Source organism: Perca fluviatilis, chromosome 21, assembly GCF_010015445.1.
Source record: "Perca fluviatilis chromosome 21, GENO_Pfluv_1.0, whole genome shotgun sequence".
In the NCBI taxonomy this organism is placed as follows: Eukaryota; Metazoa; Chordata; class Actinopteri; order Perciformes; family Percidae; genus Perca; species Perca fluviatilis.
Genome location: NC_053132.1, coordinates 15,806,709 through 15,834,436, shown reverse-complemented (window position 1 = coordinate 15,834,436; position 27,728 = coordinate 15,806,709). Strand labels below are relative to the sequence as shown.

The following is a 27,728-nucleotide window of genomic DNA, read 5'->3' as shown; positions in this document are numbered from 1 at the left end:
TAAGGGATATAACATGAGAAGAATTAATGTTCTATGAGGCATCTAGAATGCAACACTGCTTGGCGTGGATGTTTTTACAGAAAAAAAAAAAAAAAAAAATACATTTGCATTTTGACGAGTCATTTGCTCTATAATTGTAAACACAGGCAGTGTTAAATGATTATACAAGATTTCGAAACCTATACTACAAATATTTCCACTACATACATGAAACGCGTGTCCCTGCTTTCTTACGCTTTAGTGATATGAGGTATATTTAGGTCAATCGTATTGTCTTTTTTTTATCTCACCCACTCTTTTTCTTCCTGTGATCTGAGCAGCTTCAAAGTCTCTTGGCTGTGGAGCTCACAGACATAGGAAAAGGAGAGGGGAGTCACAGGAAATCAACTAAATTAAATATCAACCCTGGCTGCCGGGTTAGAATGGCTTTAGCCATGGAAGACAAAGAAGGCCATTGTTTATTCTTGTGAGTGCAGGGCTGCATTTTTGGGGAGAGGAGGTGATAACTTTTCTGTTTCTTAACTGTATTATTGAAGCAGTTTCTTGCAATTACTACAACAATTGGGTATCATAATCATAAAATGTAGATGGATGGGATGAGGGGGCAGATCTGGTGATTACTTGCCAAAAATATCAGCTACTGAGTTGTGTTGTGGCTAGTGGAGAATAAATAAAAGGGTTTGGGTATGTATCCAACATACTCATGGGTTCAGAGATATAAGGGTTCCAGCCTGTCAGCCTGTCTCTCCAAACACTTAAATACAAAGAGGTACTCTCAGAATATTGTATTACAAAATTATGGCAAATCATCTTTTTACAACATCGCCCAACAAAGAAAAAAAATAAAAATCCCCCCTCCCGCTTTCTTCTAAAAGCAACAAAATACATTTAGATGCCCATGGTCATGCCTAGTCAACCCCTATCAAACCCCCCCCACCCTCCCCCTCCTCCACCCTCCCTCTCTCGTTCACAGTTTTCTCCTCTTAAAAATAATATTAATAATCATCGTATCACATATGCAAATTGAATGGTTTGTTGTTGCTTCCAATGATGATTTGTTTAAAAAAAGTGCTTGTTTGATTCCATTGACACAAAAAGGAACAGCAAGGAGTGGAGTAGAAAAGTGGTGACTTGTTTAAAAAAAAAGAAAGAAATCGATCACTTCAGCAACAGCATGATGAAAAGATCAAATTCATGTTCGTTGCTTTCGGAGACAGCAATGGGTTGAATTTTGTCTAAGCTGTGGCTTTTCTACTGGCCACCGGTGGGCACAACCAGAGGAGTGCACAGTTAGACAGGCTTCATAAACAGACACATAATGCCGACAGAACAGCCACTTGTGTTCAAACATCCTCTTCACTTCAGAACATGCTGTGTGCTGAACTCCACTACCTCGTGTACACGTGGCTCTCAAAAGAAATGTGGATGTCTTCACAACTGACACAACAGTACCATAATCTCAACAACATGCAGTCGAAACCAAACGTGATCATGTATTGTAATTTGTTGTTCTGACAAGTTTAAAAAAAGAAAAGAAAAACACAAAATCAAAGCTTTGTAGTCTCAAAATACACCTGTAAAAACTGTGCTAATTGCATCTCATTATACAAAGTCTTATTACACAATTTTGCCTATTTTCCTGAGTTAATACGTTTCTTGTAACAGACAATATATACTTTTTTTTGCCATTTGAATTCTGGGCCTTTCCCTGCCACAAATGTAATTATTGAAATGATCAACATTATTCATTATTACTTTACAATGGTATGATGATTGGTAAAACACAAGGGTTCAGAAAAAGAAATCAAGCAAAGTTTATAGCTACCCTCTAAATGTTTTAAATTACATTTAAATCTACGGTACGTTCATATCAAAATCACTACTTTTAAACAAAAATGAAGCGACTAAATACATAAAAATGACAATATTTTAAAAAAAATTGCATTTGAGGCCATGAAAGACCCTCCCTGGTCATTTTGTATCAACATTTAATGGCAGTGTATAAAAAACAAAACTTTGCTACAAGAACAAAATTAGGATGGGTATAGGGACTGTATGGACAGTAACAGAACAGCCCCATACTGGATTCACCTCGTTTGACCCTTATCTGAAACTTTGGCTTGTCTGGGTTTTTGATCCTGTACTCACTGGCTCACTGACGTCAGCTAACAAACTGGTATACCCTGAGAATTCTGACACTGGAGTCCGTATTCGGTGGTCGACCTCTGTCCCAGGATCACTGCCATAGCTCAGAGGGGTCCCCCGCCCTGACTTGAACTGGGAACCAAAGGCCTGGGCGAAGTTCTCGATCTGGTACGTGGTTTCTTTAGGGGGGTTCAGTGGGGACAGGTCTGGGTAGCTGGAGCCGTTGGTGGGTGCAGCGCTCCCTCCGGCCTTGGGCTGCTGCCCCTTGGAGCCCTCTGCTGAAAGAGTCAGGTCCTGGGGAGGTAGGTTGAAGGTGCCAGGGGAGTGCTGCTTCTCCAACTGCTCCGTTAGCTCCTGAGATGGAGTCAGCTGCTGGTGGCTAGTAGGTTCCAAACTGATGTGGTAGCCTGCCTGGGAGGGGGAGCAGACGAGCATGCCATAGTGGGACTTGGAGGAAGATGAGGAGGAGTTTGATAAAGGGGCGACGATGGGCAGTGGGGAGGAGACAGCAGGCGGGTAGCCACAATCCATTGGGGATGTGGCGTACACGTGTTTGTCTGAGAACAAGGGCCCCGTGGGACTGGAGCTGCTGGACAGGAGTGGGAAAGGCCCCGTTGGGCCAAGGCTGGGGAAGGGTCCACTATGGCTGGTGCGCTCAAGGGCCTGCAGGAGGAACTTCGAGTACTCGCTCATCACTGCTGTCTTGTCACCACCGTTGGGGGAGTCATCCTCCAGCTCAGGGGTAACGGGGGCTGCTGGCTGGAGGTCTACGTGGTGTGGGTGGTCCGACAGGTCGAAAGTCACGTCATGGTGGTGCGTCCCCTCTGGCTTATGGCTATAATGGTCTAACAGGCTTTGCAGTACCTCATCTGGAATGCCCGACTTGTCGTGCTTTAGTTCCAAAGGAGAGGAGTCCAGCATGGCCAGCGTGGGTTCGGGCCCCAGGGAGCCCTGGATGACACTATTGCCCTGGGATGCCATGTGCAATGAGCCGGCTCCATAGTCATTGTTAACTGCATGGAGGTAGCGCCGCTTTTTCACAAACTGCATTGCATCATCGTAGTTGCTGCTGGTGGCGGGCCCCTGCTTGTTGGCCCCGGCTCCCTGGAGTAGACCCATGTTATCAAGGTCGGAAACCTCCACATGATCCATGGAGCCAGGCTTGTGGCCCAACCGTTTTTGTCCGTCAGCACTGTCTTCCAGAGAGAGGAGGCCCTTGTCCAGGCCCTTGCGGCCAGCTTTTTTAAAGACCAATTTGGGAGTACGTCCCTGCATGGCGGGGCCAGAGCCCGAGGGGTGCTCCATGCTGAAGTCCTGCAGGCCCAGTTCACGGGCCATCCCCCCAGAGGACGAGGCTGCTGATGCAGCGGCATTCTTCTTCCTCTTGCGCTCACCGCCCTCACCGTTTTTGGACTTGGCCCTCTTGCGCCCGGAGGTGGTAGAGTTTCCCTGAGTGAGTGAATAGCTGCCCTGGCCTAGCTCCGCTTCGCTGAGCTCCAGCATGCTTGGGTCCAGGCCCTTCTTTATGGCTTCTCCACAAGTTCGTTTGTGCTTCAGTAACCGGTCTGTTCTTGAGAAAAACTAAAAGTAGGGAGGAAAAAGGGATGAGCAAGAGGAGTATAAGCTTAGTTTCCACTGAATGGACGGAAGCAGTTCTAAAATGCTATACATTATTAATTTCAGAAACAGAACAGAAAATATACTGCAAAAGGTACCATGGAATTTCATGAGCAAACATTACATTCCCTTTTCTCTTCTGACACTGAATGGCTTTATAAGGGATTGGAGTACAGAAAGACAAAATGTTTTGAATGAATGAATGAATGAATTGCCCACATGCTAATGATAATAATGCATGTTACTCATACACACTATTCAATAAAGGACGATTCAAAAAGTATATACAAAGCCAACTGGCAAAACACACAAAATTAAAAAGACAAAACAGTGGGATTAGCTACTTAGCAAACAGACTAGATATAACCTACCTGCTGGCAGGTATCGCAGCGATATGGCTTCTCGCCACTGTGTGTCCTTTTGTGTCGCTCCATATGGTACTTCTGGATAAAGCGCATGTTACACTGGTCACAGCTAAAAGGCTTCTCTCCTGCAAACGACATAGGACAGTGTTAGGCCTTGTGTCACAATAGCAAGGTTTATATAAACTGATACTGGTGACACGTGAACACAGTCATTCCAAAACACTTCAGTTCACTCCATATCCACATGCAGCGACTCACCACTGTGGATCTTCTCGTGCCGCTGGAGGAGATACTTCTGGATGAAACTCATGTTACACTGACTGCACCGGAAAGGCCTCTCACCTGTGCGATCAAGAGTACAACAATCCGCTCACCACATTAATTAATTACCTCTCAGCCTGTCCTTTAACTGCGTTAACCATATGGTCACAGTGACACATGAACCCGTGTCATTTTATCAAACGCCTGGTGCATCAATACAAAATAAGATCTATGAGACTCACATGCTAAACAGTCTAACACTAACAATAAATATGCTGAAGAAACTGAGTGTATCGCATTGTGTATTTAGAATAGCACAGGGCACTAGATACAGTAACACTCGGAGGAATATGGAAAAACCAAGGAAAATGATTTCAAATGAACTGAGGTCGTAAAGAAAAAGTAATGATTTACTTCAAATCATTTATGAGTTCAAGTTCAAAGAGCCAAGTGAGAATTTCCAGCAAAGAGAATGACTAAGACGTCCAGAAATATATGAGTAGTCATTGAGTCATCCCTGGCCTTAGCCATGTCTGGTTTCAAGTAAGGCCCCAAGCACTCATGGTGAAGGGCAAATTAGTGAGAGGCGAGGTTAGTGAAGAGTGTAATTTAATGTCTAAGGGGTTCTGAGAGTGCTGTTTTTATTAATGGAAACTTGTGTGTTGTTTTTGGGCAACCTTGGTAACATAGAATTATACCAGATTCCATGCAAATGGATCTGGGGATGTATATTATATAATGTATATATACAAATTACAACAGGGATCTTAAGCATACTTTTATTATAATTTGGTAGCGACTTTACAGTCTTGACACAAACTTGTACAGACTGCCTTCTGTAGCTGTATCTGTTCTGCTTCTGAACTAACATATCCTGTGTGCATCTTATATAACTTTTTTCAGCATAGGAGATCTAATCAGCAATGGTGCATTTAGTGAAAGGAGTAGTGGACATAGTTGGTAAATACATATTTTAATTTAGACATACTTTAAATGTATACATTCTGGAAAATACTCAGTCTAGAGAAAAGTAAAGCACTGACAAGCAGCGAATGTCTCTCACCTGTGTGTATGAGCACATGTCTGCGCAAGTGGTAAGAGCTGCGGAAGGCAGCATTACAGTGCTCACAGATATGTGGTTTTGAGTTGGGGGACAAGTAGGCTCCATCTGCATCCAACATCATGGCCTAAAAGGAGAGAGGAAAAGTAAGATACTGTTGACTTCTACACATCACGTTAGCGCAGCACAAACAAATTTAAAGGCCAAATGCCTTTTTTTCATGTGTAGATAGGTTTTAGCCAAAGATTTTTTTTTTTCTGGTGTAGTGACAGAGATGAGGAAGCAGATAAGTCATTAACCTTTGCAGCATCGTTGCGTTTTCTTCGTGCTTTGCCTCCCTGCCCATCCCCATTGCTCCTCCGCCCTCTTCTACCAGAGGACTCTTTTGGCTCTTTACCCGGTCTTCCATGCATCTAAAGTCAAACGACAAGGTAAGTTTGCCACTATAAATGGCAAATACAGGCAGAAATCGCTACTGCAAGAGGAAACAAAGGTCTACAAATAAAGGCCTGTCACAATTTGTGCTTAAGCAGTAATGGGGGGCAAACTAAGCACAAAAAGGACAGTCTGGCAAATTAATATGTCAAATTCAACTAAATATTATATCTAAACAAGATTTAGAACCACAACCCTTTCTCACCGGTTCTCCAAGGGAACGAACGTTGCTGAGGCTGAGGTCATGTAGGAGCATGTTCTGGTGATTTTGGTGGTGGTGGTTGCCGAAAGACATGTCCGGCATGTCGTTACCACTCTTCCCTGCGCCCCCTTCAGCACAGTTCACCCCTACTCCTCCACCCCCACCATAGAGGGGCATTCGGTAATCCAGCTCACTTAGTCGCTCCTGCTTAATGCCCATACTTTGGAGGAAGCCCCCGGTGTTCACAGCAGTGGCTCCCTGGTGTTCCGGGGGCGAGTCACGTTCTTTCTTCAGGATCATCTCGTGAGGAAGCTCGCCCATAACGGACTGGGAGGCCAGCCGTGTAAAGCTGGTGACAGGCGGCAGGTGGCTGAACATAAGCATACCTGGTGCAAAATTGGGATCCATGCCACCGTTGCGCAAAAACTCATTGCCTAATTTGTCTTGGATAATACTCATAGTGGTGGTTTTGCTTTGTGCAGGGAAGAAGGAGGGCAATAAATCTAAAGAGGAATGCAAGATAAGAATATCCTGGAAGAGAGGGCAGATAAAAAAAAAAATTTTTTTTAAAAAGAGTCATGTTAAGTATTGATTTCAGACATTAATAAGCATACAATTCAAGGTAAGTCACATTTTATTGTAGCCCAGAGTCTTTAGTTTAACATTTCACCTCTAAGTCTTGCCAGTAAAGTAAATTTAGTAACTGCTACATAGCTTTCAGTGTGTACTGCGTGCACTACAATGTACTCTGAATTTCCTCTCAGTCGCCCATTCATTACTTAATTGGATTTATTAGGCTTTACCTAAAGGAAGCACTGCGTACAGTAACTGGAAACCCTGATAAATATGTTGCAAAAAATACTTTAATTCACACTGAGGAAAAAAAACCTAATCATGAGAAACCTCTGAATTCAAATAAACACCTCATTTTGGGAAACTATGTCAAATATAGCAGCGCATATTGACACATTTATCAGTGAATTGAATAAATGAGGTCAGTCATCATGAAAGAAACTAGATTGTATATAACATGTATTCAAGAGATTCTAATAGAAGATAAATGAATGGAGTCAATGTGTGCCAAGGTATTAGTAAAATACAAACATTTGGTTAAAAAGGCCCCAAAAGACACACATTTAGGATGAATAATATCAATGATCTATGATGAAGTGACTGCAAAGTAAAAATTGGGAAGCTCTGCACCCCATGTTTCAGCACTAAAACGTTTCTATAAATTATGTTCAATATAAGAAGAAAAATTCATCAAAAATTCCCTCTGAAATATTCAATCCTCATCCCGTATTGTTCTGCTTGCGGCATTAAGCACCACATGTGTCTTGGACTGTAGCCAAAATCAAATATGTGCAGCAGATTGATAGCGTTTATACAGACATCCCTATTGTTTTCGCACTTTAATGCATGCTGGACTACGCCGGTTGCCATCTTTGGCTAATAAACCAACATGAATGAAAAAGCTGGGGGGCAATGGTTGCAATATTGGCAAATTAATCGGTTCACTACACATGCCTAAAACAAACGATATTTAGGTCAACTACAACTAGACATTTCAATCAAATTGGGCAGTCGGATGCTAAGTGGTACGTGTATCGAAACGAGCACAGAAGACTAGAGTGAGATTGTATTGTTTAGTCTAGACCAGCCGACCATTTGGCTACGTGACACGGAATTCAACAGAAAGCGGATGAGCTTTTGTGATGCATAATAGTTAGCCAGCTAGTTAGCATAGCAAGCTAGCCGGTTTAGCCACAATGAGACAATCAACGCACCTTTACGTCCTCAATCAAAACAATAGGCTAAGACGCTTTAAAAGCAAATATCCATCATTTAAATGAAGTCACAACAACACGTTAAGTTCTGTGGTCTCAAATAAGCCACATATTTAGTCAATACATGTCTAATTTGATCAGTTATGGTCAATGTAACGTTTAGCCTGTTAACGTTACCTAGTGTTGCTATCAAGCTGGCTAACACTAAACAGGATCCATGGTTTGATACTATTAACGCATACACTGGCCATTTAAAATGCAATTATATGTGGGGAAGCATCCTAAAACCAAATGGTACTAATCACTCACTGAAAAAATATCAGTGAAAAGAGAAATTAAACAGCAAGTTTGATTTAAAGTCAGGTCAGCGGCATAAATTGCACATTCTCCAATTCCCAAGCTTTGATGACGCTCGTGAAATCAAATCTGTCTGGCGCTCTATTTATTGTTAGCTAGCTAACTTTAGCTGTAATTACAACCGCATAATGCTTCGGCTAGCATAACATTCCTCGGCGACTGCGGTAGCTACATGTGGACTTCAGATCCAGCGACCGAGCTAAATAAAACTGCGCTTTAAGGCAGCTGTGTTTATAACAATCAAGCTGCCATGAGCTAGCTAGTTAGCTGCTAGCTGCCCCACTGAAAATCCGCATTACGGCCCATGCAACAGAAACAATGATGCTGGATCTCAGTGCATCTCCCCGAGCCAGACAATTCCGTCGCGTAAATCTCGACAAAGCCAAAGCACTCGCCACAAATTCAAATCTATTTAGCTTCCCACTCACCTACACATGACCGCAGTTGGTTTCAAACGTGCCTATATTCTCTCTGTGTTCGTCGCTTTAGGGTTTTATTGCCAAAACACTGTGCTCCAGCGGTCGCTGCTTTCGTCCATCTTGTCCTGGCGCGGGGAATTATGGGTGTAGCGGACGGGTCGTGAGAGGAGACAGGCGAAGTCTGCTGAGGTTTGGGTTTGAGAGAGACTCAGTGGACAATCTCAGTGGTCTTATCATAGTGTCATAGTATAATACATCCATGTGGATAACACACAAGTAGCTGTGTGCTATAGTAATGTAAACACCCTGGAACCATTAGCATGAACAGATACTATTGTAATGTAGAGAGACCTGGCGCTGTGCAACTCTTTGTCTTTAACGTTAATCAGGACGCAAGAAACGATTTATTAACATTTCTACTTAAACAGCATCTCCTTACAATTTTATATAGATTTTTTATAATGCAAAATTGTTATAAACACAGGTATATCATCCTACTTCTAACTGTTTAAATCATTTTAAAGTTATAGGCTACAATGTCTTTTAATTAGCCTACATACAGGGTAGGCTACTTAGCAATATGTATTTATTTTAGCAAGTTTTATGTCTTTATTTATTTAATATAGTTTTGTTTTTCTGGTTTTGTACATTAGAGTTGGTGTTATGGTGTGTTGGAATGTGATTTGGAGTTGTATGTTGATGGAGTGTCTGATTGGACCCCAGGAAGAAGCCTCTGTTTTGGTTAACCTGATGGGATCCTAAATAAAATTAAATGCAATGTAGCACAACACAATCACCCAGCCACAAACTGTATATTTTCTTTATATAATGTTAAGACTATCATACAACAGGGATTGAGCAACTGGTAGTTTGGGCTGTATTGTGTATGTATGATTGCATGATATAGTCAATAATTTTTGGGGCAACACAGATATGCTCTGCTCAGATCCTATTGTGGCCTGCACAGATGTGATTCACATACACACAAAATTATGCACTGATCAAAATTTTCACTCCCGATATCTCAACTCACTGTATCTGCTGATACATATTACTAATCTCATACCAGTGCTTTCACTCATTAAGATCATTTTTTATCAGCTCAGGTAACATGAAGCCAGGGGCCCTACATTTTGAGTTAGTGGCCTGCCATGACTGAATGGTAGTTAAAACACTGAAATGTATGATGACATGGATGAATAAACTGTATGTAATATGCATCGGTCACATTTAGTAGTTGCCTTAGTAAAGTCAGTATTAATGCCAATTGGTGTATCAGATCGGTGCATCCCTACACAAAAATACAGCGCTGGATTACCAACTGAGTAAAGCAGACAACAGCCGTGGAGCACAATACCCAACTTTACTGTGAACTGATTTTAGGTAATCTCATTAATTACAAACTTCATCAGGGAATTTACTTCACTGCAGACATTGTTGATTAAGGTGAGTCCTTCATTATGAACTTATGTTATGGCCCTACATTATATAATGTCCCTTTGTCAAAATAACCGTTCTATTCCTTAGATTGAAAAGCACAGTTTCTGTTGGTATGTGATGGATTCACTATGACATGGGTGTGCTTTCCTCTTAAATGTTGAGGCACTACATTTGTGGCTTGGTAGAACTGGTTATTTTAATTGCTTACATAATAATCCTTGAGAGTTTTCTTTTCACCACTGAAGCATTTCCATTTGATATTTAATATCATCAAGTATTATAAAAATTAGAACACTGTTCTTCTACAGTTCATTTATCATAGTTCACATGTTTTTTTTCCAAGAGTCAAGAGCAAAAACAGTCTAACTGAATACACAAATGTTTTTCATTATCAACTTGCAACTGCTAGTTATCAGATGAATGCCTACAGTGATGAGTTCATGGCCTGTGCTTGGAGTCCACTGTTCATACGAAAATCACAATTATCAGTATGTCCAAATCTAAATATTTTGGCCAGTAAAAGAGTTTTTTCCATTTTGTTGACATGGCCATTTATTTAGTTTACACTCCTAATACTGGACAGCTGGCCTGTGATTAAGTCCAACAGGGTGTCTCCCTCTTTCTGTTTTCCATCAGCCTCAATTTCCTTTATTTCCAGTTAACTCAAACAACAGGATAAGTGGGCTGATGTAGGGGTGTAACATGATAAATTGACAATGATGAAGGAACTACAGAGGAAATCAAAATGTTGCAAAATTTTCCATACATTCAAACTTGATAATCCTCTTAGGACTGGTGCCATTACTTGCTTTCACAGCGGTTTGATACAATCTTACTATTGAAAAACACAAAGAACAGACACAGTATTGATCACATCACTGCCCTCATTTGAAAGGGAGCGGCAATGATTCCATAATTATATTTTGTTTTGACAACATCTAGTCATATTCATTTGATAATATTTCCGCAGGGACTTGGTGTGAAGCAATGTACTGTAGGCTAACCTTCCTGAACATGATATAAGATAAGAGATCCTTTATTGTTCTCTACACAGTGCAGTACAGTAAATAGAGGAATGGAATTGTGTTTCCCTGGTCCCGGTGCAAAAACAAAAGAAAAAACTGAAATGAACATAAGGTGCAAACAAGATATAAAAACAGGTAGGCTACAGAACAAGACAAAGTACAAACATATTGTTCAATACTGGGATATTTATGTGCAAAATTACATTTCTAATCACCTTAATCATCTGTATATACACTTTTTTTTACCTATCTGTTTAAAATAAGGGTGTTTATAGTGTACATATAACTATTATTATAACTCTTATTGTATTTTTTTCTATTTCTTATAATACTTTTTGTATATTTTTCCAATGTCTATTTAATGTGTACTGTCTTATTCTGATGTGTGTGATTTTTTTCTTTTGAGCTGCTGTAACAAGGGAATTTCCCCAGTGTGGGATTAATAAAGTCTATCTTATTTTATCTTAATTTATCTTATGTAGTAAGGTGCAAGTATTCCAACAACCCCTATAATACAGCCTACCAATGAACACATGTAGTTTTATGGAGACATTTGTCTGACACAGTGACTTCAAATGGAGTATTCTATAGTGTATAATGCGGTTCATACAGTATATCGCCATTTATTACCTCAGGTTTACTTTCATCGCAGTACCACTAGGGGGAACCAAATAGTCGCCAATCACCACAAATGTCAGAATAACCAATTTTATAGTAGGCAGTCTTCTCCGCAATAAATATATAATTCGACTAGGGGAAACACATTTAAAAGTAATGTAAAATAAAATAAAATAAAATGAAAGACTAAAAGCGGCCTCATATAAGGATGTGAAAATGTGAATAGGCTAAGTACGATCATTTTAGTGATTTCACGCTTACATTGTTTACTCGCTCGGATGCTGTTACCTTGGGTACAGGCCAAATAAAACAAAACCATTTCCCTCTCTGTCCCCTCACATCAGCCTCCACCCACCGTCAACGAGGAATTTCTCATACGTGCTGCAATTCGTCTACAATCTTTGATTTGCAGTCACTTCTACCAGAACTGTTCCCTCAGGCAGAAGTGCGCACTGTAGCCTGCTATTCATATTCACAGGTCTGCTGAAACAGCATGTCAGTAGACCTACCAAGGACAGAGCCTTTGAGTCGAGCTGTTTGAATGCAGCATTTGTTTTAAATGTAATGTTGAATGTGTGTTATTCCTTCCATGGATGAGACCTGAACAAAAAGTTGTCACTTGCAGCAGACTCCTTTGCGTAAAGGACCGGATCTGAATCATGTATTGCGCAGAATCTCTGATCACTTAGGATTAATTTACAGGACAGTGGTGCATCTCCACCTCACAGGATGCGAGTCGCGCGCTGAATGTTATTGCATGGTTGTGGGCAGGGAGTTCCAAACTTGCGCAAAGACCCTGGTTCTGAACAAGTAGCCTATTAGTACTTGTCACAAGTAGGTAGGCTATTTGATACAATGTCAGCCTTACGGCGGAAATTTGGCGAGGACTACCAGGTGGTAAACACCAACCGGGACACGACTTTTTCCGCACCGGCGAAGAGAAAGAGGCAGCGGTTTGTGGAGAAGAACGGTCGCTGCAATGTCCAGCACGGTAACCTTGGCGGAGAGACCAGCCGATACATCTCCGATCTCTTCACCACGCTGGTGGATCTCAAGTGGCGCTGGAACCTTCTCATCTTCATCCTCACTTACACAGTTGCATGGCTGGTCATGGCTTCAATGTGGTGGGTGATCGCCTACATCCGCGGCGACCTGAGCCACGGTCGCCACGACTCGTCCTACACCCCGTGCGTCGCCAACGTGTACAACTTTCCCTCCGCGTTCCTGTTTTTCATCGAGACGGAGGCGACCATCGGCTACGGCTACCGCTACATCACTGAGAAGTGCCCGGAGGGTATCATCCTCTTCCTCTTCCAGTCGCTGATGGGGTCCATCGTTGACGCCTTTCTCATCGGCTGCATGTTCATCAAGATGTCGCAGCCGAAGAAGCGCGCCGAGACGCTGATGTTCAGCCAGGACGCGGTCATTTCGCAGCGAGACGGGAAGTTGTGTCTCATGTTCCGAGTGGGGAACCTGCGGAACAGTCATATGGTGTCCGCTCAGATTAGGTGCAAACTCATTAAGGTAGGTTAAAGGTTATAGTCAAGGTGCGCAATAGCCTATATCCAAAATCACTACACAAGTAGGCACTTTGGCGCAGTGAGCATTTGCCTATTGAAAGGCCATAATCAAGGCTGAGACTAATTGACAGTCACTTAATCTGTTTTTAAAATGCTCATTGTGTTATAAGGGTGCTTTTCAAGTCATGCGTTTTATTTCTATTCATCTCCAGAACTGATTGCATTCCCTGAGGGTCTCTATGCAGAGGCTATGGTTTTAATATGAGGCTCCAAGATGTATTTTAGTGACTTACCATTTACCCCCTGCAACTACTTCAGTAGCTAGAGTCTTCCTAAGCACATTTTGTTTCTGCTCAGTGTGTTGCCTGGTACAATGGGTTTAGTAAGTTCAGCCTCTGCTTCAAAGTCCACAGATGAGCTGAATGGGCCCCCAGGGGGACAGTAGGTGGAAAAGCACACTTGTTGACTAAAAGATAAATTTAACAAATTACTCTACTGTGTGGTAAATCATTTTCTTGAGGTCAGTATTGCCCAAAGACAAAATGCCACTAATCTGAAGCACTGACAGTTGACGGTGATATACTGTTCCTCTGTATCAAGTGTAAGCTGGTTTCAGAGCTGAAGGAATATCTGAGGATGAAAGGCGCTGAGGCAGCTGCTGGCTATGATAAAAAAGAAGAGGAAAACATTTTCTGTCAACATCACAACTAAAAGAGACTGACTCTGCAGTGTCAATCATTGCATTTTCTAAATCACAATTCTCTGCAAAATCTATGGCCGATAGCTGGACAGCACTATTTTCTGCCATGTCAGAATTCTTGTCCATGCACCACAATCCATCATATAATTTGACAGCTGTGTGTTTTATGTGCAAGCCCTGTATTTTCTCACTGTAGCAGGAATGTCTTTTCCCCAGTCCAAACATGAGCGGCTATCTAAAGGACAGCAAGTGCTTTGTTTTGGCAGGGAGAGTTAGTCGTGGGTGGAGTAGCATGATGATCTCAAGTGACAGTTTACTTTCTGAACCTCGAGGGAGAGTCACCAGAAAGCTCCCAGTATGTTAGTATTAATGTGGGCCTACTTAATGTTTTGTTGCGCTCAGATTTGATCCAGGCATATGATATCATTTAAAACACTGTTTTTCTGTTCAGTCATTTATGATGACGATTTAACTGTTATCAAATGAAAAAGGACTCATTTTTCATTTGATAACAGTTAAAGTATCATTAGAGAAATAAAAGTCACTCAGTTTAACACATCAAAACCCATGACTCAATAACTTCTTATTGCTATTAATAATAATACATTTGATTTATATAGAGCTTAACATGGTACTCAAAGACACTTTACAGTAAAACCAACCTAATGTTCCAGCTTTCTCTATAATGAGTTTTATTTCATTTCATTCCCATTGACTCATTATTTAACAGCCTAGAAAGGCAAAGAAAATGCTATATCAACAACTTTACAGAGGCCAATAGTTACATTCAGAGAGTTTCATATTCTGTAATAGTTGTCTATGATGCTTCACTTGGTTCTTTCAAACAGAATGAAAGCAGTTAGATATTCACCCATGGGGCATGCTGTCATGTTTGACTTTGGTCAGAACCATCTGTGTACCAATATTACAGATATGGTCTAGTAGAATGACCTCTCTTATACCACATGGAGCCCCTACAGATTTATTATTAAAGAAGAATTTTTGGGATAATTTAGTTTATAGTCTTTATTTGATACCTTAAGGCCCAGTAGAAAAGTGGAAAACTTGAATTGTGAGCAGGTCTGATTCACAACATGAAAAGCGAAACAAACTGCTGCAGTACTGTTGCAGATTAGATACATTACCACTACTTTGGCTACACTGCACCATACTCAATCTCACCTCTAAGGTCCTTTTTTAATTTTTATTTTTTTTAAGTAAACGATCCTGCCTGAGCATAATATAGTTACTGCAACAGGGAACGTTTGTTGTTTAAAGTGTTCCTGACCCATCTGTTTCAGATTTTTTTTGTTCAACAAACATTGGCTTTCTTTCAAAGATCAGTTGATTATATTTATGTGATGATCCTGATCTAGGATTTCTGCCAGTAAATGATGATCTTTCATTAAATCATCTTTTAAGCCACGGCTATTCGTGTGTTGGTGGAAGGTCAGATAGGTCTTTGCTAATGATCTGCTAAAAAACATCGCTTTCCTGTGCCATCAGTCATGACCCGAGGACAAGCGGTAAACAATCAAAACTTTCTGAGCTCACTTTTATACAGTGCCGTTTCATGTTTCATGAATTTTCTTGGACAGTGAGACAATATTATAAACATAAAATACCTTATTTTAGGATAAAACCTCTATTTTCTTTAGATTCTATATTAAATGTGTTGTTACAGTGGCCAGTGTGTAGGATACCACTGTGGCATTGCTGCTGAATAGATTCAGTATTTTTATGTCTTTTAAAGGGCACATTAACAGACACAGTGATGTGTTTATGAGCCCATAAAGCTATGGCATTGTGATGTCAGACTGTACAGTGGGGTAGTGTAGAGTAAATGTACTCTACATCACCCCATAGTACTACTATACATGCACTGTGGGAACAATGCCAGGGCTTCAGGTAATGCACAGCTCAAGGTCACTGTCAGATGGGTTGTCCTCGAAGCTGACTGAAGATATGAGAAATACTGCAGTAAATCCTAATGACAAAGCTGTGTAAACGCACTGTCACATGGCAACTGCAATCAGTTCTCAGGGATAGGCATGAGTTGTAACTTCTTATGGGACCTGGATACCTGGATGAAGTTGGCCACATTCTTGATGAGCACTCATGTTATTTACAATGCAATGTATTTATTATGCAGGAGTGCATCTATAACTTTTTAAGGTTTGTTAAAAAAGCAAACCCGTCAGGGAAATTGTCTAAAATATATGCTGTGTATGTAATAAGCACATTTTGGTGCAGTATTTTAACTCTTTTCAACTCTATTTTGTACACACTTTTTCACAATGATTCAGGAAGCGTTGATATAAGACTATTATCTTTATATCACCAAGTTTTATAAAATATTTATACACTGTCTACTCAATATATCACCTTCCAGCATCCTTATAGGTGGTGCTGCTAGTGCCCTCTGATAAGTGGCTAAGCAATAGCTCATGACAGGTGGTATGTTTTGATTTCATCACAGCTAAGGGCCATTGTTCGGCCTGACACAAAGGAACCAGTCAGATTGCTTGATTTAAGCTACACGTTTTATAATTACATATATATATATATATATATATATATATATATATATATATATATATATATATATATATATATATACTTGATGCTGGGGCTTATTGCCTCCATGAATTTCACTGAGGACCGAAGCGTCGTAAAAATAGAGTTGTGAAATGGGAGTCACTGGTCCTGGGAGTGTTTTTCCCAGTTCTTTCTTTTCAGAACTTTCTAGTAATTGATACTTGCTAGGAACGTTTTTGTAAAATAAATAAATATGACAGGCACTTATTGAAAAAAGTTATGTAGATATACCCAGAGTATAATTTCAATAGATACTTCTGACCTAGATAACAAATTGAACTAGAAGGGCACTCACATTAACATTGTGAAATAGGGCACATGCCCTATTTCACAATGTTAATGCAGTGTGAATTTTCCCAGTCGGGAACTCATTTTTCCGATAATTCAGACATCACATGAATGTAGCACAAATGCCCTATCTCGCAATGTTAATGAAAGTGAAAAATATTAAGTGTATCCATCTCGTGATTTGAATCCTCACCAAAATTGAATGGGTTCTTTCTTGGCCCATGCTACACCCTTCTACCAAGTTTCATGAAAATCCGGCCAGTAGTTTTTCTGTAATCCTGCTGACAGATAAACAAACCAATAAACGGACAAACTGAACTGAAAACATATCCTCCTTGGCGGAGGTAATTATCAGCGGAAACATTATTCCTTGGATAGACCGTGCATTTCTCTACATCCATAATGCATATAAACTTAAAAAGAGAACTGTCCTTGAATTTCAATTAATATTAATGCATCTTTCATTAATAAATCAATAGAATGCAGTGGTGGACTGACCCCTGAAGCACTGGCAGAATATGATTTTAATGTAAAGAAACATGTTTGCACATGGTTTGCCAACAGTGCATGGAAGAAACATACTCATCTTAATAGGAAAAAGTGCTCAGACAAAAAACAAAAAGACAAGAGCGAGAGAGTGACAGCCGGGTGGTGCTCCCCAATGTTAACAGACGCTTGTCTTAGTAGGTTAGTCTACTCCACAGCAGGAGATAAGTGATAAGGGCTAGTTGTAGCAGACAGACAGGCAGGCGACATGTCAGCATGACTCGCCACATCTGCCACTATCCAACTCTGAAGGACGAGCAAAAAGAGGAGAAAGAGAGAAGACGCAAAGAGAAAGAACATTTGAATTTGCTTTAATGGTGCTGTCGAGAGATTGGGAATTGGCAGCTCAAATGTGACGTCTGTAGGAGCATTACGTTTGATGTCCAGCTCTAAGGTTCCAGCTGGACACACAATGGACATAAGCACACACAAATACACAGTTGCATTAAAGACACACAAGGACAAACATGTACACGCATGATTCTTTCTAACTTTCACTGTCACTGTTGGTGTGTCTTTGCATCGCTCGCTCACACACGCACGCACACACACACACAGTCACTGAGAAGGAAGTGAGTCACCAGGGATAGAGCCTGCTTTCATTCAACCTGAAACTCAGGTGGCTCGGTAAATTAAGCACTCCCTCTATAGCAGGTCCTCTTCCAAAGGCCATTAATTTCCCCCTTGTGGCAGTGACTGTTTAGCGGCAGTAAGAGAACACACAAAGCTTTCACCTTGTTAAAACCATTCAGTGTCAAGCAGGTTTCCCTTGGCAGATTTTAATTTAGTTGCAAAATGGAGCTATGAACAGTATGTGAAAAATAGCAGCTTCACTTTCATGACTAGAATTGGCTTAAATATGACTTCCCAGGAAATTGTTTTTCAATCTCAATAAATTGTATGAGCGTTGCTGACAAATGGGACACCTGCCTGAAATATCTCACTGACAATTTACATTTTTAAATGATTTGGTGAAAGAAAGAAATGAATATAATCATGACTTTTTTAAGCAATTACATACTGCTCTTCCCACTTATAGGAGACAGAGGAAGCTTTTAGAGAAGTAGAGATCAACAGCAATATGGAAAAATCAATAGAAAAAGTATTAAACTTGAATTTAAATGTTATTTTAGCCTGTTTTTTATATTTATGTCTAAGAGATGCTGGAGTAGGATGAGGGCATGAAGCTGGTTAATAACTGCACAAAAAGTACAATTATATGGGGTAGCTGTTTCCCATTTCGTCTTTATGCTAAACTAAGCGCCTTCTGGCTGTAGCTTAATTTTCATCCTACAAATATAAGAGTGGTATCAGTCGAAGTATATTTCCCAACTTGTCTGTACTGTAAGCCTGCAAAAAAACGTGTTGACATTTACACTGCATCTTTTACACCTTTTATTGTAGAAAATGCCAAAATGAAGTTATAATACCTTGTTAATTACAAGAATATACCAGGTAGACTGGGGGTGTGGCTTTTTACAGCTCATTTTTATATATCTTACCAGGTCAACATTTTTTTAACATTGTTCTGTTTTCTAAAACATCGGCCTTTCTTGCTTTCGGAGTTTTTTCTGATTTAATTTCATTCGACATGGGACATAGGCTCCCTGTCTGCATATTCCAGGAGCGCCCATCACTGATACAGCATGACACTTTCCCTCACCATGCCAGGGATCTGTGGGCACAGACGTCTTCCTGTGAAATGTCACACCCTTCTGTCCTCAGCATCCCTGTGAATACAAATGACAGTTTGTGTGCCATCTGTGGACCAAGTGGCTCCTCACACAAAGGCCCAGGGAGGCTACTCTGCATACAAGTTAACATGAGGCGAAAGGGAGAACTATTTGAATTGAACCATAACAGAATATTACATAGTTTAGGTTATACATTTGCATTTTTATTCACTTATGTTGGTAGTAAAATTAAAAGGGGTTGGGCTTTGATTCTTCCTCACTCTGGGTAAAACAAACATAGTTTCCTTTGTAAATCATTCACTCCTGTCGTAACAACCGGAGTAAGAGGCTTGTTATTGACAGGAAAAGAGGGTTTATAAGCTCATAGAGACGTTTGAGCCTTGTCCCTAATTCCATGAATTCATTTAACAGTTAAAAGAGTTGATTAAGCTTAGTTTCCCAAGAGCGAGCACTATGTTCTCCATAATCTAATGATACTTGTCTAAGAAGCCAGGCTACCACAGAGTGTTAAAGTACTCTAATGTGCTGCCAATGTGAGTAATAAAGATTAGTGTCTCAAACTATAAATGTAACCAATGTTGTCTGAAAGAGATGTGGGAGACCTCTGTTTTTTTACACCCTTATTCTCACTTTTACCCAGCATGTCTTCCAGTAAGTGCACAGAGAACAACATCAAGGTCTAAGAACACATTCCTAGTGATGTTGCCTCTCCTGGGTGTATTGTTCTGCCATCTATCTTGCCAAAACAATATGTCAACATGTTCATTTCTTTGTATTGTTATATCAAAATGCATCCATGTCTCTGCCAAAAGTGTCACAATGTTTTTGTTGACTCATCCAACTCTCAAGGCAAATAAATACACCTACTGTCAGAGGTGTGCTTTTAGGTGCTATCATTTTGCAGCGACATCAAAATAAAGTCTGAGGCTCAGGGCAAAAACATGCCCCTCTTAATCCCTTCCCTCCACTTATTGGGGACTAGGACACATCTATGATCACTTCTAGTTTGCAGGCTTTGTCCCGCCGGCTTTTTTAGCTCTAAAAACTCCCTCCTCACTTTAACTCCCACCCCAACATCCTATTAAATGTGGAATTATGTCTGACCATGGAGGAAAATTGCCTTCTCAAAGCTATTTCATGGGACCCTTAACACAGCTTCAGTTACATTCCCATCGGGGGTTACACCTGCAACAAATACATGCACACGTACATATACATTTAGAGAGGCGTTTTTTCCAAGTTATACAGTATCTATTTCAATGCTATAAAGAATGTGGTGTTTAAATTCAACATTAAGCATTTAGTGGTGGTTCAATTTCACAATTAGGTATTCAGTTGCATATAGGTTTATTATTGTTATTACTTGCTTCCATTACCGTGTGCTCTGACGCTGTTGTGGAGGAGAAATGTGAAGAATTATCCTCAATAATTAAATGAAAATGTTATATGTCCTGATCATTTATGTTTCCAGTCTCGGCAGACCCCAGAGGGCGAGTTCCTGCCCCTGGATCAGTGTGAGCTGGATGTGGGTTTTGGGACGGGGGCGGACCAGCTCTTCTTGGTGTCGCCTCTAACCATCTGCCACGAGATCAACACCAAGAGCCCGTTCTTTGATCTGTCGCAGCGCTCACTCATGAACGAGCAATTTGAGATTGTTGTCATCCTAGAGGGCATCGTGGAAACCACTGGTTAGAGCAAATTATCATTTTTGAATATATATATATATATATATATATATATATATATATATATATATATATTCCTCATAACTTCCTAGCAAGTAGCATTACTCAGTAATATAAAATAAAATATATAATGGAATGTTTAATTTCATGGTCTTTAATTATTCAATAGCACAAGCTCTTCTCCGTCTGTCTTTTTTTCCCTTCATATCTCTGTCTGTCTTTTCCCTAAAGCAATTCTCCACTTTTCATTTCTGTTCCCTGCCTGGCTGTCTGTCCAATTTTAATAGCCCCCACAATTTCCTTCGTAATGTCACAGTGTTGCCTTTTTCTTGTCTGTATTTGAAATATTTCTCTATACTTATGTCTCTTCTCTCCATCGTAGGTATGACATGCCAGGCGAGGACATCTTACACCGAAGATGAAGTCTTGTGGGGCCATCGTTTCCTCCCCGTCATGTCACTGGAGGAGGGCTTCTTCAGAGTCGACTACTCCCAGTTCCACAACACCTTTGAGGTCAATACGCCTCCATACAGCGTCAAAGAGCAGGAGGAGAAGTCCCCATTAAAGTCGCCCAACTCTCTTTCTGTTGCACCCACCCCCTTATCCCCTCAGCTGGGTAATGATGGCCGAGGAGGCCGCAGGGAAAGGCTTATGTCAGCTGACTATGCAGACCACGTAGAGGACCAATCCTACAGGTTGCCCAGCAAACTTCAGCGCATGAGCTCCACCAAGGAGGAGAACCTTTGGAGGGGACTGAAGACAGGGCCAGCCTTGCCTGGGGGGAAGGCCTCCAGCACAGGAGACCTTCCACTTAGTATTCAGAGGCTGAGGTCCAGCTCCATCCCGGTTGTGAGGCAAGCACATCTGGATGAGCAGGTCCAGCTGCTGTCCTTGGATGGAGAACCTGAGGAGGATGAGCTGGAGAAACACAGACTACCAGCAGCCAAAAGCACCATCACTGCTCCAACCCTAACCCCAGTTCAGATCCCCTTGGTAGGGGGTCGGCCAGAGGACAACCTGCCTGCCAAACTGCGCAAAATGAATGCTGACCGCTGACTTCTGCAGACTATACCTTGAAGTTTTTCAAATTAAAATTGGACTTGATGGGCATTGCATATACCGTAAAAAAAATACTATTGTGATATAAGTTTTATTTTTTTCTGCAGTTTTTAGCCAGTATTTTACATTTATTGACGGGCTCTCTACTTAGTTGTCCATTGCCACAAATAGAAGGACAACGCCAATAAGCCATCCATCCGCTCGTACTGTGAGTTATTTTTGATAGATCACCATCTGTGCCCCCCACTGACTTCGAACACTTCTGTCCTTTTTCTTTTTTCTTTAAAGTTACAAAGTTACATCAAATACTTTATTATCTCAAACAACTACACTTTCTTTACCTAATCAAGCACCAAAATGTCATAAATAAGCCTGACCTGAATTGATCATTCGCTAAACCCCTCCCCCGAACACAACAGGTCTGTCAAGCTTTGGATTTCTCCACATACCTCCAGCAGTGTACATGGGGCTTTATTAAGACTAAAAACCCACTGGAAGCAGCATGAAGCAAAGTTTGCCCCCATTCATTTTCTACTTGGCATGAGTGAATCGACTTGCAAGGTATTGTTGACTTTCTGGCAATGTGGGACTGACCAGCGATTTGAAAAAAGGGAAGGGTCGAAAGTTGAACATCATTTAACCTTATGCAAATGAGGGCAAACTTCACTTTGTCTGCTTCTAGTGGGTCTCCTCCGTAAGAGTGATACCTCTGCATTTCCAAAGTTTGGATAGTGGGGTCTATCTTTTAACCTTTCCAAACCAAAAACACAAGAACAAAAGTGTGAGGAATGCATGAAACTGTGAGTTTATATGCTCTAAAGTAAGCTGCAAACGTTATCAGTCGAACAAGCTTACTATCTACAGTACTACAATCGTTACTTTCATGGCCAAGGAGCACTATAAGTAATTGACTACCTACCATAGTTTGTGGGGTTACAGGTCATATTAAAAAAAACACCTTCCACAACTATAGCACATCCACTGTGTAGGATTTCCACACTGTATGGAAGCCGATCCTGGAAGATATCGGAGTGTAGGCTACAGAAGCAGCTCCGTCCTGCTCAGCCAGTGACCAAGTTTTGAGCCAACTTGTATAGGTAACATTAGCTTTATTAGCTAGCTAACAAACAGCTCAAGCGGCAACTCCTGGTTCTAAAAAATTAAGACAAAGCAGAAGTGCCAAAAATTGCAGTTCCTTGAATGGCCACTTGAGGCTTGCCGCAAAAGGCTGCTTTAAGTGACAGGCGACCGCCACAGGAGACTGTAGGCTTCATTCGGCCCTCCTCAGCTCCATCCACACTCCACCTCTTTGCCGATGACATTTGGACCGATGTCAGGCACTGCCAAGAAGGTGACGGCCAGAACCACCGGGAGTTGCCCACTTTGAGCTTCATTTTGGCTCTTCTGAAACCTATGGGTAATGTCACAGGAACTATGTCCATATTTTATACAGTCTCTGGTACAGTTGGCAAAATCATTGGTTGCCTGCTAGAAATGAGAAACCTGCTTTTGTCTACCTCTGTGAAATTAAGCACCCATTGTTTAAAATATAACTAAGAATTTAGAGTAGTAACTCTGCCACTGTCATTGAAAACTGCAAATGTGCCGTGTGAGAACGAAAGCTTGACAGGCAGAGCAACAGTAACTATGGCAGACAGGGCTTAGCCAATGGTCAATCAACCTGAAATGGGTAAAATAGACTCACAAAAACATCAGTCAGGTTGATACACTGTATGTTTTTACCACTTGTACTGAACATTTCTTTATTTGAATGCTCACTTGATTTGTATGTTTACTACTGTACAATTTAATCTATTTTTTACCTGTGTGCAGTGTTTGCATTGGCCTGTTATACGCATGGGTGCAATTTTGGACTCTTTTATCATGAACTGATTTATTAAAATGTAAAAAAACTAATATTTGGGAATGCAGGGTTGCTGACATCAGGGGACACATGTATTATTGCTAATATAAGATACAACTTAATATTGCAACTGCTAAATAATAAATTATTTGAAATCACAAGTGTGTCTGGGAGATAATTATTCTTTTTACATAGTTCAGCATTTCAACACCCTGTGGTTTCAGTCTGCAAAATGCGCCAGCAGATCATGTGTCACCTGCTGCGATCGTTAAACCAACATTCATCAAATATTAAAACCTTAAATGTGAGTTGTTTCTATTTTGAAGCAAAGTTTAGGAGGGCAAGAGTTCAGATTAAAGCAAACGCAGAAAAATCCTATTGCATTTAAACCCTGGCTGGTAGATTAATGTAGGCTACTCTATTCCTTCCTCTGCTAAAATCAAAGCCCTAAGCCTTACTCGGGCTGCAGCTTCAGCTAATTATTAAAGTCCTGTAGCTGACAGAAGTCATGCCGATTGTGGCTATCAAGATAGAAGTGCTCCAGCGGAGGTTGATTTTCCAGAGATAATTAGTCCTACTGCAAAGAATAGCGTAAAACAGAAATTTTATTATGTAACTCGTTGACAGTGCAAAATGACCTCTGTCCAGCTTAAGATAAAATGAACTCAGATAAATGATGGGGGGGAAGAATAAATCACAGACAATTGTTCACACATACATAATACTGTATAATGATGGATTCAACTTTAAAGGAAAATCTGTTCCTGTGTCAGTAAATTGTGCTTTGGGAAATGGATTAGTCTAATTTTCACCTCAGTTGCACTTCCTTGGTGAAATAAAGGTCATTACATATATAGAATAGAATAAACATGCTATGTTTGTAAGCCTGGACTAATTTCATGTCTGAATCAGGCCATACTATCTTATTAAAAATGGATGAGATCCAACCAAACCAAACCAAAACCAAGAGTCCTTAACAATAAAATACATTTTGAGATTTTTAGAGTTAAACATTAGAGTCTCCTTGCATATTTGCTTCTCGAGGACCAAAAAGGAAGTAATATCTGTAAAAACTACATTTGAGCTAACTAAGACTAGAAGGTTGCAACAGATGACACAACACAACACAAACTCATCTGGAAACTTTACATGAACATAAACTCATTATAGATCTGTTTCATAAGCAATGCATATAATCTGAGGCAGTTCAATTAATACTTCCAGCATTGATGAAAAGTAACTAAGTACATTTTCTGAAGTACTGTACTTAAGTCCAATTTTTAGTTACTTGTACCTTTTCTTAAAGGTCCCATGACATGGTGCTCTTTGGATGCTTTTATATAGACCTTAGTGGTCCCCTAATACTATATCTGAAGTCTCTTTCCCGAAATTCAGCCTTGGTGCAGAATTACAGCCACTAGAGCCAGTCCCACAATGAGCTTTCCTTAGGATGTGCCATTTTTGTGTCTCTAGCTATTGAGGAGGAGAGAGGGCGGGGCAAGGTGGAGGGTGGGGGTGTGGCCTTGACCAACTGCCACTTTTCTCGTTTGAAAGCCATGATGTCTCTCTCCCATGGGTTGGCCAAATTCTCTGGGCGGGCAAAGCAGAGAAAGGGGAGGTAACCTCCAGAACGGCTCATCTGAGCTTTCATTTTCTCAAAGGCAGAGCAGGATACCCAGGGCTCAGTTTACACCTATCACCATTTTAAGCCAATTGGGGACCATAGGCAGGCTGGGGGAACGCATATTAATGTTAAAAACCTCATAAAGTGAAATTTTCATGCCATGGGACCTTTAAGCTCTTCCATTTTATGCTACAAATGTTAAGTTTTTGAAATATGATGCTGTTATAGAACTAGCCAAATGTAACAATAACACGCATCAATAATAATGGTCCATTAATATTAACACTGACAGCTCTCGCTCTACTGGAAAAAAGTTTTACTTTTCATTCTTAAAGTACATTTTAAAGATAATATGTGTGTACTTTAGCTGAAGTAAATTTCAAATGCAGGACTTTTACTAGTAATGTATTTTTAGTGTGGTATTGCTACTTTTACTGATCTGAATCCCTGCTCCACCACTGAGCTCCAAAATGTGAAAAGTAATTATGACATAATTGTAATTTTGTCATTTATTATATTATTGGATTATTGATAATGATGGATGTACTGTACTGTATGAAGTCCATCAAATACAGCAGCATCAAAAAAGTGGTCTGGATATTGGTTATTTTTTCTGCCCTTCAAAGAGACAATTTTTAACAATCTAAAACCATTAATTATAAGTGTGATCTCTGTTTACAATTGCACTAGCTAGGCTCCTTCACGTTTACAAGAGTTTGAGTCATTGCCAGGTATAGTCCAAAGTTACATTTGTATGCCACCATAGAGGCAGATGTGTGTGCAGAGCGTGACTCGGTCGGCTCTGTATGTCTGCATGTTTATCTGTGTGCATAGGGAAACAAAGTGAGGCGCTCTCAGAGGGAGCCCAGTGATCAGATCACACATCCACATTGACCAGATGCTCATCCATAGTCAATGAGCAAAGAAACTGTCGCTTCTCTAAAGCACAGCGCCATTAGCTTCGATGGTGTGTTTTGAGCAATCATCTGGTATGTGAGGATTCAGTTCGGTTGGATACACCTCTTGACATGGATACAGCCATTTACAGGTAGCGGCAGCTATCAATAAATCTGTATCTATGAGCTCATATCACTTTGAAAGTGGAAAGTGAGTTAACTCTCACTGATTTAAGCAACCGTCAAACTACTGAACAAGCTGGAGTGGGAGTTACCCTGGACACTCTCTCACTGTAAATGCACACCACTTCGGTTCACACATCAGAAAAATTACAAATATCACAGTGTACAATACTTTAAAACAAAACTTTTATGAGAGAATGAAAGAACCGACCAGATTTTTTAAGTTTCCTTTTGATCACCATGAGAGATCGAAGCAGGCATAATTTACTTGGTGTGGTGTCAGCTGTGTTGTGCCCACAGGCTCGCTCTGGGCAGCCTAGGTAAATAGTGCTCAGCTCTCCCCTGCAGAATCTCAATTGCTTTTCTTTCTTTATATTCTCTGTCACCATACATCAATTCAAGTGCTCTTTATTTCTGTGGTTACCTTTCAGACTGAGGAGTGTAAGAATACGGTACATTTTGACAAAAAAAAGATATCATTTTCAATTAATAATTTGAACTATTTTCTCAGCTTTTTCACTTTTACCGCATACACTAAATGCAATCTCACATTGTCAACAGTATTATGACTTAAGTTATTTACAAAACTTGTTCTTTTCAAAACAATGTTTGAGATGAACCTGAACAATAAAATAATGCTCTAAAAGAAGGGTTAATTCATTTCAGCAGCAGTCTAACTTTATTCTAAATCTAGTTCAGAATCTTACCACTTTTACAATAACATTAAAGTGGCTATAATAATTATTTGATATTAACAATGGATCACATGACCGCATATAATGTGAAATGGGTCGCTCATAGCAAGGAATCCACAGACAATAATCACTTGCCTCAGCAGTTAACCTCAGCTCTAAGGAGCATTTCAGCATCTTTCAGTATATTGTTTTGTTTTTTTCGGGCCAGCGACTTTAATGTTTCGGTTCACTCTCACCGCTTTCATTAGCATCGTTTACAGCCGCAGGCAGCTGTTTTTAGTGACAAATCTCTAAAAACCCACTGTACACAACCTGGTCAGCAACATGGAGAATTTAGCAGCTAAAAGAGCCAGATATTCCTCGGTGGAGTTGGTGGAGACCAAAAACAGAGCTAAAAGAAGAGTAATTACTGGACTGACTTTCAGCAGGTCACTACTAATGCAACTCCAAATGAATGCTAATGTTGCTCCATATCTGCTGGATGTGTAAATAGGGAACTGTTTGCTAACAAGTTTGCCAGCTTTATAAATTGATAATATTTCAGTGTTGTGTTTACAGTTTTTTTCTGCTGCCCCTAGGTGGCCAAAAAAATCTGTTAATGCAGGTTTGAATATTCATGACTAAAAAAGCAACAAGTCAAATCAT

General features: G+C 40.5%; 2 protein-coding genes and 1 long non-coding RNA gene across 7 annotated transcripts in view; 1 reads left to right on the top strand and 2 right to left on the bottom strand.

Annotated features, from left to right (window-relative positions):
• Window positions 1-1,468: 1,468 nt before the first annotated feature.
• znf281b (zinc finger protein 281b) lies at window positions 1,469-8,829 on the bottom strand. Of its 2 annotated transcripts, none has more exons than XM_039788776.1 (7): window positions 8,658-8,829; window positions 6,089-6,616; window positions 5,748-5,861; window positions 5,452-5,575; window positions 4,386-4,478; window positions 4,134-4,252; window positions 1,469-3,726 (listed from the first exon to the last, which is right to left on the bottom strand). In XM_039788776.1, exons 2-7 carry the CDS (start codon window positions 6,542-6,544, stop codon window positions 2,104-2,106), a joined length of 2,529 nt encoding a protein of 842 aa, XP_039644710.1. In that variant the 5' UTR covers window positions 6,545-6,616; window positions 8,658-8,829; the 3' UTR covers window positions 1,469-2,103. The 2 variants fall into 2 exon arrangements, with proteins under 2 accessions (XP_039644710.1, XP_039644711.1); XM_039788777.1 differs by having other exon boundaries at window positions 4,386-4,469.
• Window positions 8,830-12,166: 3,337 nt separating this feature from the next.
• On the top strand, window positions 12,167-23,843 carry LOC120551717 (G protein-activated inward rectifier potassium channel 1-like). The gene is made up of 3 exons (XM_039789252.1): window positions 12,167-13,255; window positions 20,549-20,765; window positions 21,145-23,843. Exons 1-3 carry the CDS (start codon window positions 12,587-12,589, stop codon window positions 21,816-21,818), a joined length of 1,560 nt encoding a protein of 519 aa, XP_039645186.1. The 5' UTR covers window positions 12,167-12,586; the 3' UTR covers window positions 21,819-23,843.
• Window positions 18,799-27,728, bottom strand: part of LOC120551718 — a 41,532-nt gene continuing 32,602 nt past the window's right edge. For all 4 annotated transcript variants that reach the window (XR_005637907.1, XR_005637908.1, XR_005637905.1 and 1 more), the window contains exon 5: window positions 18,799-19,113. This is a non-coding gene — a long non-coding RNA (uncharacterized LOC120551718). The remainder of the gene's footprint in view (window positions 19,114-27,728) is intronic.

What these genes read in the sequence shown, in the direction of transcription:
- znf281b (XM_039788776.1), bottom strand. Translation starts at nt 6,544, where the DNA reads ATGAGTATTATCCAAGACAAATTAGGCAATGAGTTTTTGCGCAACGGT. An exon ending in TTCGTTCCCTTGGAGAACCG is followed by an intron (nt 5,862 to 6,088) that starts GTGAGAAAGGGT and finishes GTTTGACTTTAG; the next exon opens with ATGCATGGAAGACCGGGTAA. An exon ending in ACATGTGCTCATACACACAG is followed by an intron (nt 4,479 to 5,451) that starts GTGAGAGACATT and finishes GTTGTACTCTTG; the next exon opens with ATCGCACAGGTGAGAGGCCT.
- LOC120551717 (XM_039789252.1), top strand. Translation starts at nt 12,587, where the DNA reads ATGTCAGCCTTACGGCGGAAATTTGGCGAGGACTACCAGGTGGTAAAC. An exon ending in TTAGGTGCAAACTCATTAAG is followed by an intron (nt 13,256 to 20,548) that starts GTAGGTTAAAGG and finishes TTATGTTTCCAG; the next exon opens with TCTCGGCAGACCCCAGAGGG. An exon ending in GGGCATCGTGGAAACCACTG is followed by an intron (nt 20,766 to 21,144) that starts GTTAGAGCAAAT and finishes TCTCCATCGTAG; the next exon opens with GTATGACATGCCAGGCGAGG.